At 38.3% G+C, this 15,840-nt stretch overlaps 2 protein-coding genes across 3 annotated transcripts; one reads left to right on the top strand and one right to left on the bottom strand.

The window, feature by feature from the left end:
- Positions 1 to 1,147: 1,147 nt before the first annotated feature.
- Positions 1,148 to 7,252, top strand: edem2 (ER degradation enhancer, mannosidase alpha-like 2). 2 transcript variants are annotated; one of them, XM_043225492.1, is made up of 11 exons: positions 1,148 to 1,367; positions 1,621 to 1,731; positions 2,511 to 2,550; positions 2,630 to 2,735; positions 2,944 to 3,069; positions 3,513 to 3,724; positions 5,417 to 5,558; positions 5,705 to 5,829; positions 5,965 to 6,109; positions 6,474 to 6,595; positions 6,690 to 7,252. In XM_043225492.1, exons 1-11 carry the CDS (start codon positions 1,261 to 1,263, stop codon positions 7,128 to 7,130), a joined length of 1,677 nt encoding a protein of 558 aa, XP_043081427.1. In that variant the 5' UTR covers positions 1,148 to 1,260; the 3' UTR covers positions 7,131 to 7,252. The 2 variants fall into 2 exon arrangements, with proteins under 2 accessions (XP_043081427.1, XP_043081428.1); XM_043225493.1 differs by lacking the exons at positions 5,705 to 5,829; positions 5,965 to 6,109.
- A 1,106-nt stretch (positions 7,253 to 8,358) lies between these two features.
- Positions 8,359 to 15,622, bottom strand: LOC122329078 (NUAK family SNF1-like kinase 1). Its single transcript, XM_043225283.1, has 7 exons — positions 15,306 to 15,622; positions 12,471 to 12,591; positions 12,245 to 12,396; positions 11,918 to 11,983; positions 10,750 to 10,869; positions 9,604 to 9,736; positions 8,359 to 9,527 (listed from the first exon to the last, which is right to left on the bottom strand). The coding sequence occupies exons 1-7, from the start codon at positions 15,474 to 15,476 to the stop codon at positions 8,974 to 8,976; spliced, it is 1,317 nt and encodes a 438-aa protein (XP_043081218.1). The 5' UTR covers positions 15,477 to 15,622; the 3' UTR covers positions 8,359 to 8,973.
- Between the last annotated feature and the right edge of the window lie 218 nt (positions 15,623 to 15,840).

The raw sequence follows: 15,840 nt of genomic DNA, 5'->3' as shown, positions 1-15,840 counted from the left end.
TGAGTGTGACCTCTTATTAAATTACAGCATACACCGGTCTCAGTTCAGCTCCAACCACACATTATTTAAAACAATATGCACAATAACTTTCCCTTTATCATTATTTATTCACTTTCACTTTTTAATAAAAAAGAAACACCAAGTGTTTTGTCCAATGCTCCTTTAAGTGAAACGATAAGCTGAGATTGTGTCTAACGCATAAGACACTGTATGGTTACACTTTTCTACTTCTGGTTGTATATCTTTTGTTTGATAGCACTATATGATTTATGTATAACAAGTTTAAAAGCTATATTCGTGTTAAACAGTTACATGCACGTATATACATGGACTCTCACATCTGGTGCTGCGCATTGAGCCAAAACTACAACTCTAATAATTTAAAGTTGACAACGTTATTCATGTTCTCGTGGTTCTAACTCTAATAATTGTACATTCATAACATAATTACTCAAAATAAGCTGTCTCAGTAACTTATCTCCTGCCTTTTCTGTGGATTTATCTTCTAAACGTGTGTTGGGTAGACGAAGGTGCTTATTTGTCTGAATTACTTTGAAGTTTTATTGAATAGTAATAGATGCTATTTTGGAAACCATCAGACATCAATTTGCTGCTTTGGTGCTGCTGATTTGTCTTGTTTTGTTGATTCCATCTATAAGTCCACTTTTTCTGTAGTTAGATTTAAAAATAAATTAATAAAAACAAGTCACATGTGTCATTTTATTTTATATATTATGCAGGTTTTTTGTTATTGTTTCATTTTGTTATTTTAATCCATTTTGTTTTTATTTCATTTTTTTCATTTTATTCTATTTTTGTTATTTTATTTTATAATGTTTTTTGGTTGTTTTTTATTTTATTTTGTTATCTTTTTTTCAATTAATTTATATTATTTACTTATGTTAAATTTTAATTTTGTTAATTTGTTTTATTCTATGTTATGTTGTTTTAGTTAATTTTACTTTGTTATTTAATAAAATGTTATATTATGCTGTTTTATTTCGTTTTAAATTATTGCATGTTACATTGCTTTAGGTTATTTATTTTGTTATTTTCATGTTCGGTTCCGCGGACTTTTATTTTCTCCTTCGCGGTCGCGGGGCTTTTATTTTGAACAGCCCGAGCTACCTGTGCGTCAGCGTTCGCTCACACGCATGCGCAGTACGTGCACTTCCTATTGTCACTGTTTGTAGTATTTGTGCGTATCCATGTCGCTTGAAATTGTTGTATTGTTTGCCTCTGCTCACATCTCGTTACTTCATGCTTACTTTTCTTTTCTCCGCCGTTTTTTGCGCCACATACCTGTCTCCGATCGTCAGTAATGTTAAAGGCAGAGATTTTACTGAGCAGGAAATGTCCCATTACAGGTGAGATATCTTTACGTGTTAAATGCGGCATTAAATATGAATGTGTGATAAGTAGGTCAGGTGCTCAGGCTGTCGGGTGAGGTTATTATCATATTACAGCTCCTCTAACAAGTATCAGCTTATGCTCATGAGTAAATGCATATCAACAGAAAGCTTGTTCCTTACACTACACTAGTCACCTATGAGTGCAGTGCCTGATACTGCTTTGAATAATACTGATAATCAGTTCTGTTTATTTTATTTATCTTAACAGGGACAGAATAAAGTCCATGTTTTATCATGCATACAACAGCTACTTGGAAAATGCATATCCCTATGATGAGCTGAGGCCCCTGACATGTGACGGGCAGGACACATGGGGCAGGTATGTGCACAAAAACCCCTTCACAGGTTATGTATCAAGCGTGCATATCCCAGGACATCTTTGCTGCTCAAGCTCCTGCTTTAATCGTATGAAAGAGGAACATAATCCCCTATTCTTCACATGCTCAAAATCTGTAAAGACTCCCCCGGTCAGGAAAAGTACGCTTCCATAATGTACTTGAAGTGCACTTAAACTGCTTGGTTTTTGCGCACTAATTTAGTACTTGATGTACTAAAAATCATGTAAGCGTACCGAACTGTGCTATTACGGGACAGCGTAGATATGAACTGAAATACTCTTTAAACAAAATATAACTGTGTTTAAAAAATGTATTTAGTCACCGCTTGCAGCACACTTGAGTGTATATACACATGGACACTTACACCTGGTGCTGCACATTGAGCCAAAGCTACAACGCTATTCAGTTTAAAGTTAACATACTAGTGTATAAAAGTTGCCTCAAGTGTACAACGTGTGTGTGTGTGTGTGTGTGTGTGTATATATATATACACACATAATACATATACGCAGAGTGCACATGCATATATTATGTAAACAAAACTTTTATTTTGGACCAATCGCTTGACAGCACTATTTTATTTTACTTTCATTGTACAACTATTCTTCACTTTGTTCTTTCCATTAAATCGTCCACAAGATTAAAATATTTTTTAGTCCAGTGATGTCCCTGGCCTCAAACACCACCGGAAAAGTGGATGCGGTTGTATTTTTCAGTGCCGTTGTTGACTCCTATTTTTATACCTGTTTGTTTCCTTCAGTTTCTCCCTCACACTCATTGATGCTCTGGACACACTGCTGGTACGGCATTTTATTCAACAGACTGTTCCGTGCCCTGCAGTGTTCAGATGCAGAGAACATTTTTCCTTTCTGACCACAGATATTGGGAAACCACACGGAGTTCCAGCGCGTGGCCACGCTGCTCCAGGACACGGTTGATTTCGACTCGGATGTAAATGCGTCTGTGTTTGAGACGAACATACGAGGTAAAGGAATACGAGGAATACCACAAAATATGTGTGCATGTAGATGCGGTTCATAAATAACTGTTTTTGTGTAATAATGCGCATTATTGTCATGCAAAACAGAATATCACAGCCATTTTTCTTTTTTGTGTGTGTGTGTGTGTGTGTGTGTGTGTGTGTGTGTGTGTGTGTGTGTGTGTGTGTGTGTGTGTTCTGGTCTCGTCTGCAGTGGTCGGTGGGCTCCTCTCGGCTCATCTTCTGTCCAAGCGTGCCGGGATGGAGGTGGAGGAGGGCTGGCCCTGCTCCGGACCCCTTCTGCGCATGGCTGAGGACGCTGCCCGCAAACTGCTGCCTGGTGAGGGAGCTATCGTAGACTTCAAACCTTAATCAGGTGTTTTAGGGCAATCACACTGCTTTCTGAAACGTATTTGTGCGAGTCCGTTTGGATCAAAATGTTTAAATGTAAATGTTAGGAGCAAGATGTTAGAGTTAGTTCAAGAGTTTCCAACCAGCTCTATGATGAAAAATGTTTTAACACCAAAGAACAAGTTTTGGTTTCACAAAGTAAGTTTTTGGTTAAAAAAAGAAGAAGAAGAATATGCTGTAAAGAATAATTAAATAATCTAAAGAATTTTTAGTGCAATGGAAGGATTTCATGAATGAATGAGCCATAGATGACTCATTATTTTTCCTACTTATTTTTAATGACACACTAATGCATTAGTGGCGTGCTGTACAGGAAGGAAGTAGGTGAGAAATAGATCCTGACTCTGAATAATGCTGTCCGTCTCTTCTCAGCCTTCCAGACCCCCACAGGGATGCCATATGGCACGGTGAACCTGCTGAGGGGGGTGAACCCCAGCGAGACCCCGGTCACCTGCACCGCCGGAGTGGGGACCTTCATCCTGGAGTTCTCCACCCTCAGCCGACTGACCGGAGACCCCGTGTTTGAGAACGTGGCTCGCAAAGCTCTCAGGGCCTTATGGAGAACGCGCTCCGATATCGGCCTGGTAAAACCTTTCGATCTGGTCCAGCGTTTGGTTTTATGCAATTATTTACATTATGCAATATTAAAGGAACCGTTCGACCAAAAGCTGAACATGTGCTCATCCTCAGGCCATCCAGATGTAGTTGAGTTTGTTTCTTCATCAGAACAGTTATGGAAAAATGTATTCATTAAATCTTTCAAACTTACACTTCCTCGGTTGAAAAAGCCAGTTTTCTTCTCGCATCAAAATCCACAAACACGCTTATTTAGGACTGTTTTAGGCCGCTTCCGCTTGTAAACGCTGCTTGATTTGATCTTTCCTGATTCATGATTCAGACAAGAGCGCTTTATTCTAGGCAGATGACTGGGCAGATATTAACCAGAACCGTAAAAATGTTTTACTGTTTAAAAACACACACACAGCTTTCTGCTTCACAAGATGTTAACTGTCCTACTGACCGGTTTGTAGTAGTTAAACCACTCAGAAATGTCTCTTTGGAAAAACTTTGACCAAATGCCTCTAATACCACAGCATGAATCGCTTTAACAGCAATTATTAAGACAAGGTGACTGAAAAGCAAAATCTGTGCTTATGTTTGTCTGTTGTACTCAGCCAATTATCCCTGATTTCATTGAAAACAGATTACTGTTACGGCGTCTCTACGCCATAGCGCTTACACAAATCCTAATCTGATTAACACTTGCCATTTTGCGATGTAGCATAGCTGTAGACATGTTTGCACGCTGATTAAAAAGGCTCATATACATGTTTTGCACTAAAATATGTTGGTTTTCAAAAAAAAACAATTTTTGACCGCTTTCTGCCCTTTCCCTGACCCCTGGAATTAAACGAGGCTTAAAGATCATGATGTAAACCCTCACACACATGTAAATTATTTATATGTATACACGTGTGTGTGTGTGACCCTAGGCTTTCTGCACTGTGTGGAAAAGCATGAAATTTGATTGTAGTAATCCCCAAGTCTTTTTTTTTTTTTTTTTTTTTTTTAAAACATACAGCTGAGAGTTTCTTTTTATCACACAAGTCATTTCGAGCAGGCATCCAAAAGTTAAGGGGTAATTTAGTGATCATTTAAAATCCTGAAAATAATGGGTGAAGCATTGTTGAATACTTGGCTGAGAACTGATAATGCTTCATAAACTATTTAATCAAACAGTATCATACTGAATAGCACATCCTTCCATCGTTTAGAAAATAATGTTTTCCAAATAAATGTAATCGGCGGCAATATTTCAAAACCTGTAGTATGAACAAAAGTATGAAGTTTGTCATGCAACTAGTAAAGTAACACATTGCTGCCTAATTTACAGGAAATTATCTTGATACTTTTTCAAGTGAGCTACAAATAAGTGTTGTGTGTGCTGTAAGTGTTCCTTTTTTTAGGGGTATCGCGATATTACTTGATAGTAACTTTCCTCAGCACCTAACACGAGTACGAAATATTTCAAATGCATGCAGTCAAAGCGAGAAAGCCTATCAAACTGAATCCTGCGTTTTAGCCCTGCAATATTGATGTCTGAGTTTGATATGAATTGCTTTGCACGGCATATAGTTATAATATTTCAGCAATTATTTGCTAGCACGCATATAACATTAGGAGTTTAAAATAAATCATTAAATGTCAAATACAAGTCTAAAAAGATATTGTTTTGAAATACTTAATCTGACATAACCCGTCTCATTTTTTTTCAGGTGGGCAACCATATAGATGTCATAACCTCTAAGTGGGTGGCTCAGGACGCAGGGATCGGGGCAGGAGTGGACTCATACTTCGAGTATCTAGTAAAAGGGGCCATTATGCTGCAAGACGAGGAGCTGCTTTCGATGTTTCACGGTAAACGCTGACATATATCACTAAAGTAATAACTTCAGCTGCGTTACAGTCGCTATTAGCTTGGTCATAATTCCCGCTAATTGCTGTTTATCTGTCTTTATCTTGCCTGCGTGAAAGCATTATCAACTTTCACATGTGTGTTGCAGAATTTGATAAGTCCATAAAGAACTACACTAAGTTTGATGATTGGTATCTGTGGGTGCAGATGCATAAGGGAACAGTATCAATGCCTGTGTTTCAGTCTCTGGAGGCGTTCTGGCCTGGACTGCAGGTGAGGAAGCACGTCCGTCACCAAACCCTAGCCCAGTGTGTCACGGGACAATGGGAAAGCACCCGTTTAAGCGTGTACTGTACGTGTCTGAGAGTAGAGTTCTGTGGCAGCTTGTAACGGACGCGTGTTTGTCAGAGTTTGATAGGTGATATTTCCAGCGCCACAAAGACCTTCCATAACTACTACAGTGTGTGGCGTCAGTTCGGAGGACTCCCGGAGTTCTACAGCATTCCTCAAGGATACACGGTGGACAAACGCGAGGGATACCCTCTGCGCCCAGGTATCCGTCACGCACATTGATTTAGAGCCAAAGGACACGTTTGGGTCATTCCTGAAGATGCATAGTTTTTAGTATGGGAACCAAGCTTTGAAAATGGAAAGAGTTTCTTTTTTTATTTTTGAATTTTGTTAAGAGATACAAGCATGCTCCGCTGCCAATAAAATGTTAACATTTTTCTTCATGGCACATTTTAAAAAGTGAAAAAAAATCATTAACAATGTGTCTTTATTTAAAAATATTATGACTCTTTTATGTTGTCAAATCTAACCCCAAATATTTAACGGGGCTAATATCGCTTTAGGGCTGGTGTACGCTTCACTACATTCGCCCAGATTTTGAAGTAACCAGTGTTTGTGTTGTACAGAGTTGATCGAGAGCGCCATGTATCTGTATAAGGCCACCGGTGACCCCACATTCATGCAGCTTGGCCGGGACGCAATCGAGTCGATTGACAAAATCAGCCGGGTCAACTGTGGCTTTGCCACCGTGAGTGTCTCACAACAATACTGTTACAATATAAAAATAAGGTCTTGGGACACCGTGTCTCATGCATCTGACAACGTTTTGTTTCCCCACGAAGGTGAAGGATGTAAGGGACCACAAGCTGGACAACCGCATGGAGTCCTTCTTCTTGGCCGAGACCATTAAATACCTCTACCTCCTCTTCGATCCCGAAAACTTCCTCCATAACACGGGCACAGAGTTCGAGCTGGGCGGCCTGCAGGGCGACTGCATTCTCAGCGCGGGCGGCTACGTGTTTAACACCGAGGCTCATCCGCTGGACCCCGCCGCGCTCCACTGCTGCAGCCGATACCAGAGCGAGCGCGAGGAGCTACAGGACATACTCCTCAGCCTCTCAGAACCACTCAGGCCCGAGGAGACGCCCGGCGCGGGACGCTCGCAGGAGAGCATCGCACTGAAGCCGGGAGAGAGGAGGAAAGCTCGGGTGCTCTCCTGTCCCACGCAGCCCTTCAGTGCCAAACTGGCTGTCCTGGGACAGGTCTTCTCTGACAACTCTTGAACAGACAGCGTGTAAAGATGTAGATTATGTTTGTAATTTAACTTCGGAGAGATTAAATGTTTTCTAAATATGCGTGGATTTTGCTCCACTCTTTTTATTAAAAAAAGTTTTAGATGACAAAAGTGTTGGCGTCGAGTACGATCATTTTTATCGAAAGCGTTTTCAGGTTTTCTCCATCCCGGTACGCCTCCAGAGAATCGATCCGAACGAGGTTAGTGTTTTACAAACGCCGCGCACGTCCCCTCATTCAATCGGTCGAACAATGAAGGGAATAAAGAACAAAAATGATCCGCTTAATAGGCCACACAAGAACAAACAGCGCTGCTTAACTCCGATTTGAATGCTAATGCCACTGTGTCATGCTAATCAGTCTAAAAAGAGTATTTTCTCTTCACGTGAGGAAGCAAATGAGTGTTAGAGAGGAAAAGTTTGTATGAACGTGCCCTCAAGCTCTTGCCCAGTTCGTATGCCAGTATAAACTGAGAATGGCACGGCTGTAGCTCCGGACAAAGCCTCTATTATTTTGGGCTTGGATTAAAGGATTCACAGCTGCTTTAACTTCCTTTGAGGCAAATAAACGAATTGACCTGGGTTATTAGCGATTTCACAGTACACATTATCTCAGCAGCTCTAATGTCTCTAATGGGGTTATTCAGTAGCATGGTCTGCTGTTGTGACTCCTTGATTGGTGTCTTTTAGTCAAAAATACAGTGAAAACAAATATTGTGAAATACTTTTACAGTTTGAAAGAACTGTTTCCTATTTGTGTAATCCATCAAATGTAATTTATTTCTATTATACAAAGCTGAATTTCTCAGTGAGAAATGTCTTCAGTGTCACATGATCCTTCAAATGTCTTCAGTGTCACATGATCCTTCAAATGTCTTCAGTGTCACATGATCCTTCAAAACTGATTATAATATGATGATTTGTTGCTCAAGATATATTTCTTAAAATTGTTAAAATTGTCGTTTTAATGAATATAAATATAAAAAGAACACTTTAAATAGAATTTATGTGCAACATTATACATGTACTTGCTGACATTTTTGAGAAATTGAATGCATCCTTGCAGAGTACAATTTTTTTTTTTTTTTTTTTTTAAATGTATTTTGAAGTGTTTATGGTATTACTTTAAAATCCTTTTTTATTATTATTTAACAGTACTTATACAGCATTCATTTATATAGGTTTATGTTAATTTGCAGAATACATACTCAAAAACAGATAAACTGCACTTTAAAAAAAGAAATAAAAAGCCCATTGCCTGGCATTATTTAGCACCACCTGCAACCTAAACATGTATTTTCCACTTTCAAGGCATCACAAGTTCACGTTTTATTTCAGAAGCTGACAAGCGCTCTTGTTTTCGAACAGAAGCCTATAAATCCATTTTAGCGAATCAGCGCACTGTATTCAGGTCAGGTGACAAGGTTAAGTTCACTTTGTAAAGTATATATTGCTCAATCAAAACAATCCAGCTGCAGTTTGATTGATATTACTTTGAATGAAAAAAAAACCTTCATTTCTGGGGAAAAAAATACACATCCTTTTTTTTGCAAATGAACGCTTAATTTCTGTATATTTTCAACATATTTTGAATAGTTGGAATAGTTTTGAATAGCAACATGACAAAAAAACGTAATTACCAATACCCAATAGTATATTTATAAATTAAATACAAAAAAATAACATTTTATTTTCATCAAATCAAATTAAATAATATAATACAGTAGCATTCACCTCGATTAATAAATGCTACATAAGATTCATGATACTTAACGCACATTGAACTGTACAATATTACTTATATTCTTTGTTATTAATTCCGATGCATTTACGATCATTGCACATCAAAATAGCTACTCTTTGGAAAGTGTATCGCTGTCGACTGGTGTGCTTTCCACAGGGAGATCTCGATCTCAAACTCCATCTCCTGCTGCTCACCTCCAGCACACTCCTGGCTAGTTTTGCCGAAACCATGTGACCAGGTAGGAGCCGACGTGATTGGAGAAACCCCTGAGAACTTCCCATTACATTTAAGAATGCCCTTCCTCTTCCTCGCGTCATCTTCCACGTCCTCGCTAGTCGCTGCCGCACCGCTTCCAGCAGCCCCAGACCTGTCTGTGTACTCGACCTGACTGCAGAGGTTCTTCAGGATGCCCTTCCTGGGCTGGCTGTGGGCAGACGATTGGAGCGGCGCCAGCAGGGCGAAGCTGCTGTTTGAGATCAATGTTCTTTCCTTGTGTTTCTTTCTGGGTAGAGTAGAGGCGCACGGTTTACTCTCTGAAGCTTTGGGACAGTTTAGGTTGAGCCACCAGTGGTTAGCGATGTCTTCCACGGTGGCTCGGTCTTCTGTTTTCACTGTGAGCATCCATCTGATCAATGAGCGGGCCTCTATAGGAAGAATTGAAGGATTCGTGGTGAGCAGGTTACTTTGATGGGCAGATATATGGGAGTGTGTGAACCTCACCTGAAAGGACATCAGGGGTTTTATATCGTCCGTGGCGGATCTGCTCTTTAAGGACGCTGTAAGTTGTGCCATCGAAAGGCATGGAGCCGTAAACCAGAGCATATAACAGCACACCCAGAGACCAACAGTCCACCTGCGATATAGAAGGAGCAAAAGCATGGTTCGCTGTGTTTCTTTATATATGTGTACTGTATATAAATACAAACACATGCAAGTATATATTTAAGAAAATATTATATGTTTATATGTTCAATATATTTATATATAATCTAAACTATAATATGCATAATTAATGCATACACGTAAATATTTTCAAGATATATATACTGTGTTTGTGTGTGTTTATATATACACAGTGCACACAAATAATGTAAACAAAAACTTTCATTTTGAAATAAAATAATAAAATAAAATAAAATAAAATATAATAATCAAAAATAATGTCAAATTACTTGTTTTGCTTTAAAGTTTATTTAAAACAAAATTAGGTGACACTTTATTTTATGGTTACGCCTATTAGTTGGCTATTAGCATGCATATTACTAGATTATTATCCATATATTAGTGCTAATTAAGCACCTATTAATGCCTTATTCTACATCCCTAATCCTACTTGATAACTGAACTTAACAACTACCACACTAACTATTAATAAGCAGCAAATGAAGAATTAATTGAGGGAAAAATCTTTTGTCGTGATTATTTTGTTGACTATTTTGTTGATTATGTTGACTGACATAATAAAGCACAAGTAATTTTAACCGTTATGTGTTATGCTACACGTAAAATGAATTAAACTTCATTACAAGCGTGTGATTACGAATAAACCTAACACGACATGACCTCAAAGTATTTGTGTCAGTCCATGTTACTTATGAAGTATTAATGAAATTACATATAAAGATGTGCTTAAGCATCACTTAAGTGGGTCAGAAAGCACTCTAATGTTCAACTAACTGCCCTACTTTGCAACCATAATGCATTTATTTTTAATTGCAGTTAACGTGCAATCAGGAGTCAAAGAAATACATTCAGCGCACACTTAATATTTTACATTATTTGCACAATGATTACTCTTTTTGTTTTGTTTTTTTAAGCATGCACAAGTGTACTTTCACAAAGATGAGCAATCAGAGTAACGGTAACCTCAGGCCCGCGGTAAGGAAGTCCGTTGATGATCTCTGGTGACGCATACAGCGGGCTCCCGCAGAACGTGTCCAGACACCGGCCTCTCGTGTAGCGGTTGGATAGGCCAAAGTCGGCTAACTACAACAAACAGAGCGTTGACAGATAAAGCACTTCTCTATTTAAATGGGTGACCTACTTCTGTTTATTTAATGGAATCTATTTCTGATTCATAGAGGGTGGGCAGAAATAGCATATGAATACGCCGTATGAAAGGAGGTTAATTTTGAGAGTATAATTATAATTAGAAATGCAGCGGCAGAGACGAATCGTACTACACCACCCGTCAAACATTTGGACACACTTGACTAAATATATTCCTCTCACGAGCTCAAAACATTTGATATCAGATGATTTATTGCTTGCAATTAGATTTGCAGACTAAAACAAAAACTCTGGGGTAACGCGCAGGGACACATAATCTGGTGTGAGAAACCTAATAAAAAGTCATCTTTCATTATGTTTCCTATACATCCAGTTCCCATATGAAGACAAAGGATGCCTTCAGCCCTGTCTGTTACAGGCTACGAGGCATGGAGAGGTGTACACAGCTAGTTTTCTTGTCATCTGATCCAGTGATTGCTCATGGATATGGTTTTGGAATGACCGTGGAATGAGGAGGTTCTATTGTGCAAAATAATGCAACATTGTTCCCTTGTAACGTTCCCATATTCCAGAATGATGACAACCCTACACAAATTGAAGAGTTATTTCATAAACACCAGGATGAAGTCAAATTCATTCCACGGTCATCTGATCTGCACATCCTTAAACCTTCACAGGGACCTTCGGGTTTTCAGAGTGAGAAAAAAATGTCCAAAACTGACAAATAATACATTTGACAGATGCCAAAAAAAAGGTATCGATGCTATCCATTAGGCTTTCCAGTAATAATTGTACTGCATTTATGATTTAAAAAATATTATGTGCAGTATCGCTTTCCTCAAAGGATTCGAAACCATCAGTCAACATCAGGACCTTCTCATTAGAGTCATGGAGACCATTTGACTATACCTTTATTGTATTTTTTAGTTTTTAGGGGATGGCCCTTGGGAGGGGTTGTGGGTCGAATAAATAAAAAAGATCCAAATGAAAACGCATCAAGTCAGTTTGAGTTTGAATTGTTTACCTTCACATTTAAGTCTGTGTCCAGAAGTATATTCTCCAGTTTGAGGTCACGATGAACTACACCATTCTGAGGAACAGCAATGCATTTTATATTAAAAATAAGGGACTCAATATAAGTACGTATAATAAATAGTAATACACTATAGACAGAGATACTGTATTATAATGCTGTTTTTTTGTGTCGAAGCCTGTTCACACCAACAACGATAATTATGATGATAACTATCACAAAAAATACTGTCAGTGATTTTAGTGTTCATCAGCTGGAAAAATTATGCAATTACGCATTGCTCGTACATAGAATGAACGGCATGAGATTTTCATTTACTTGATGGCAGTACTGCACGGCAGAGGTGATCTGTCTGAAGAAGTGCCTGGCCTCCTCCTCTGACAGTCTCTGTCTGTCCTGAATGTATTCGTAGAGCTCTCCTCCGCTCGCGTACTCCATCACCATCACGATCCTGTCTCTGCTCTCGAACACTGAAAACACAGCGCGCTTCATTGACGGAGAGGTCTCTCTGGACACGGAGGGTGTGAATCTTGACGTGACTCACCCTCGTACAGACGGATGATGTGTGGGTGCACTAGAGACGCGCTGATCTCGATTTCTCTCTGGATGTGAGCTTTATCCAGATCGTCCCTCAATCTCTCCTTCCTGATGGATTTAATAGCCACCTGAGGCACACAAACAGACACATTATAAACAAACACACCACTGAACCAAATACGAATGCCTGCCTTTTAGTACATGGGTCAACGATGAAGGAATTTACTCAAAGGTACATGGAAAACGCAATTAATACAGACTTGAATAAACCTTTTCTGCCGTGTTCTCGTTGAAAGGTTTTAAAACGTTAACAATCTTTTATCAGTGTATTTTTTTTAAATAAGCAGTTTTGTGCTATTAAGACAATATTTTTTGAAAATCTGGCATCTTTTGAATCAGTCGGTGTGGTTCCTTCCATACAAGTCACACGAAAGCCACAAAACTTTAGGTTGAAAACTATTTGGATCTGTTTAAAAAAGGAATTAACAACATGGAAGTGTGAATGAAACTCAATATAATATGAATAAAAATGTTATTTGGGATTTGAAAGAAAAAAGTGTTTTTGCAACACTGAAAGTAACTTTTAAAATGAATGATTAAGATATGATTTATTTGGTAGTACTGCTTTTAAAGTATTTTTTGGTTTATTTTGTTTTTTGTTTTTTAATTGTAACATTTTTCAAAAACATATGAAACCAGAACAAATACAAATAGCTCATTTCTTATTAGATATTTTTTACATCTTGAACATGCACTTCAAGCATGCAGACGTCTAAACAGTATAATTATTTAGTCACTTTAAAAGGCTCAGAATTCCAGCATCCAACTACGGAACAAACATTTTATCCACCTTTTTTAACTGATCTGTAAAACAAAAGTGACTTGCTTTTATCTTTGACTTTTGCCGCTAACGCATTGCTTAATATTTGGCACATATTGGGGTCTTTACGTGTATCATTTCAGTCATTTTTGAGCAGCAGACAAAATGATCCATTGTCACCCATTAGATTTTTACTATTCCAAGATTCTTTAAAGGTTCTTTATGGAACCATTTAAGCTTCTTGGATTCCTGGAGCACCTTTGCTTTTGAGAATGCATATCATAAGCAATTGTGTGATATAAATAAACACAGAAATATACAGCTAAACTGAATCACCCCCAAAAACACCATAAGACCCGCTGTCTGTATGCCAAGCAACTCTGACCCCAATCTGGAGGTCTGGAGAGACGCCTCGCTCCCCTGTCACACATACAGCCAGCGCCTGGCTCCCTCTGAATGCGGCTAGTGTTTGCCTGCAGGAATCCCAGCTATGCTTAAGGCTCCTGGATTCCAGAATACTTCACCTCTGAGTCTGGATGAGTGACAGAGGCTCAGCTGCTGCCCTAATCTGATTGGACACTGAGATTACTTCATTTTCTCCATTAATGCGGTACGTTTTCAGGCTGTGGGAGAGTGCAGACGGCAGGCTGGGGGGAATGTGTCTTTTGTTTTTGTCCAGTGACAGACTGAGCGATGAATGAGCGGTTAAGCACATTTAATTAAGTGTGCTAACATGAGCTCTACATACAGTGGACACGCGTGTACACGCACAAAGCACCTATTTGAAGAGCACAAAATATCCAAAAAAATAATTAACTGAGGTGAATTGCCAGGTAAAGAGGCGTTGAAAGACTGACACGCTGTCAGAGGTAAGAGGACGTGCTTGGCATTTTAAAATAAAATTAAGCTTTTCGAAAAAGAGTTGAATTTATCCACTGTTATGAACTCTATTAGTCCCTTAATTTATTGAGAACAAGCCAAGGATGCACAGTTCACTAAAAAAACAAACAATGTTGTTATAAAATTGAAATAAAATGTTAACTAAAATTAAATTAAATTAAAAAACAACTTATTTCAGTCCATTTCCAAGGCAACGTTTCTCATTTTCAGTAAGTTTAAGAATGTACTAAAAATAATTCTAAAACTGAAATAAAAATCAATTGACATATTTAAAAACACTAACTGATAAAAAAAACACAACAAAGTTGCTAAAACTTAAAAAAAATATACATCAAAGCAAATGCAAGTATAAAATCTCATTTAAAATATGCATCTCAATGACACTAATAATTATAAACTTTGATAAGCATTTAGAGGTTTTATTTATGTGTTTATTTATTTATTCAGTATTCTTTTATCTTTTCTTTTTATCTTGGAGATCTTATGAATTTAATCTTTGAGTGTCCTTCCAACACCATAAATCTTGTTAATTATTTTCCATCAAATTATATATATATATATATATATATATATATATATATATATATATATATATATATATATATATATATATATATATATATATATATATATATATATACACACACACACACATTCATCAACACTAAACCAGAAGTGTCTTCTATTAACTGATATTATACTTATATAATTTAACATTATTGCTAATATATGTATGAATTACTATTACTACAATTTGCTGTACATGAAAAACTGCGGATGAAAAGCAGACTGGTGACTGATGTCAAATAATGCCATATATTTTATAGATGAAAAGCCCAAATTTCCCATCTCATAATAATAAAAGTGATATTTGTTATTCTTACAGGTTTAACAACAGAAATCAGGGCTCCTCTGGGGAATCGCACTAAACTATCGATAACTGATTGATAATTATTATTTTTTATAGCCATGTAAATCACTTTTTGAAATTATATATATTTCTTGGTTTTGTTTTATGATTTTTCACAATAATAATAATAATAATAATAATAATAATAATAATAATAATAATAATAATAATAATGTAAAAGAAGTTTACTAAAGAAGAAAAGCAGATCTCACGGTCTTTCCACACTGTCTCTCCACGGCTCGCTTGACCTTGCCGTACGTGCCTCTTCCCAGGGTCTCCAGCACTTCGAAGCGGCGCTTGAGGCTGTGTTTGTGCCGGTGCTTCTTCACGGCGGGGGCGGTGTGTGAGGACGCGCCGCGGCCGCTGACGCGCTGGCGCTCCATGGACGCGCCGCTCACCTGCGAAGCGTGTTTCCAACGGCGACCTAAAATGACTTTTTCTGATATTTAAGATGACGGGAAAGGGACTGCCATGTCGTTCTTTGGGAAGTTTGAAGCATCCTCTGGCTGTGCTTTGGGATGTGGGGAGCCCGGCATCGCTGATGGGATTCTCCATGGTGATGACGCCGCGGGAGGGGCGGAGTCGGGCTGTCAATCATCCGAGGTGACGCGCTTCAGTGCCAGCCAGACTGTGAAGGACCGCTGCTGACCTCAATCCTCCTCTACAGAAAACATAACTAAACACTGACAGTGCTCTTGGGCGTTAAACATGAGGGCACACACGAAAAGTACAACTAAATACGTAAAT

The sequence above is a fragment of the Puntigrus tetrazona genome, chromosome 23 (assembly GCF_018831695.1).
Source record: "Puntigrus tetrazona isolate hp1 chromosome 23, ASM1883169v1, whole genome shotgun sequence".
Lineage (NCBI taxonomy): Eukaryota > Metazoa > Chordata > Actinopteri > Cypriniformes > Cyprinidae > Puntigrus > Puntigrus tetrazona.
Note: the sequence above shows the minus strand (reverse complement) of the source record. Positions and strands in the feature narration are given on the sequence as shown.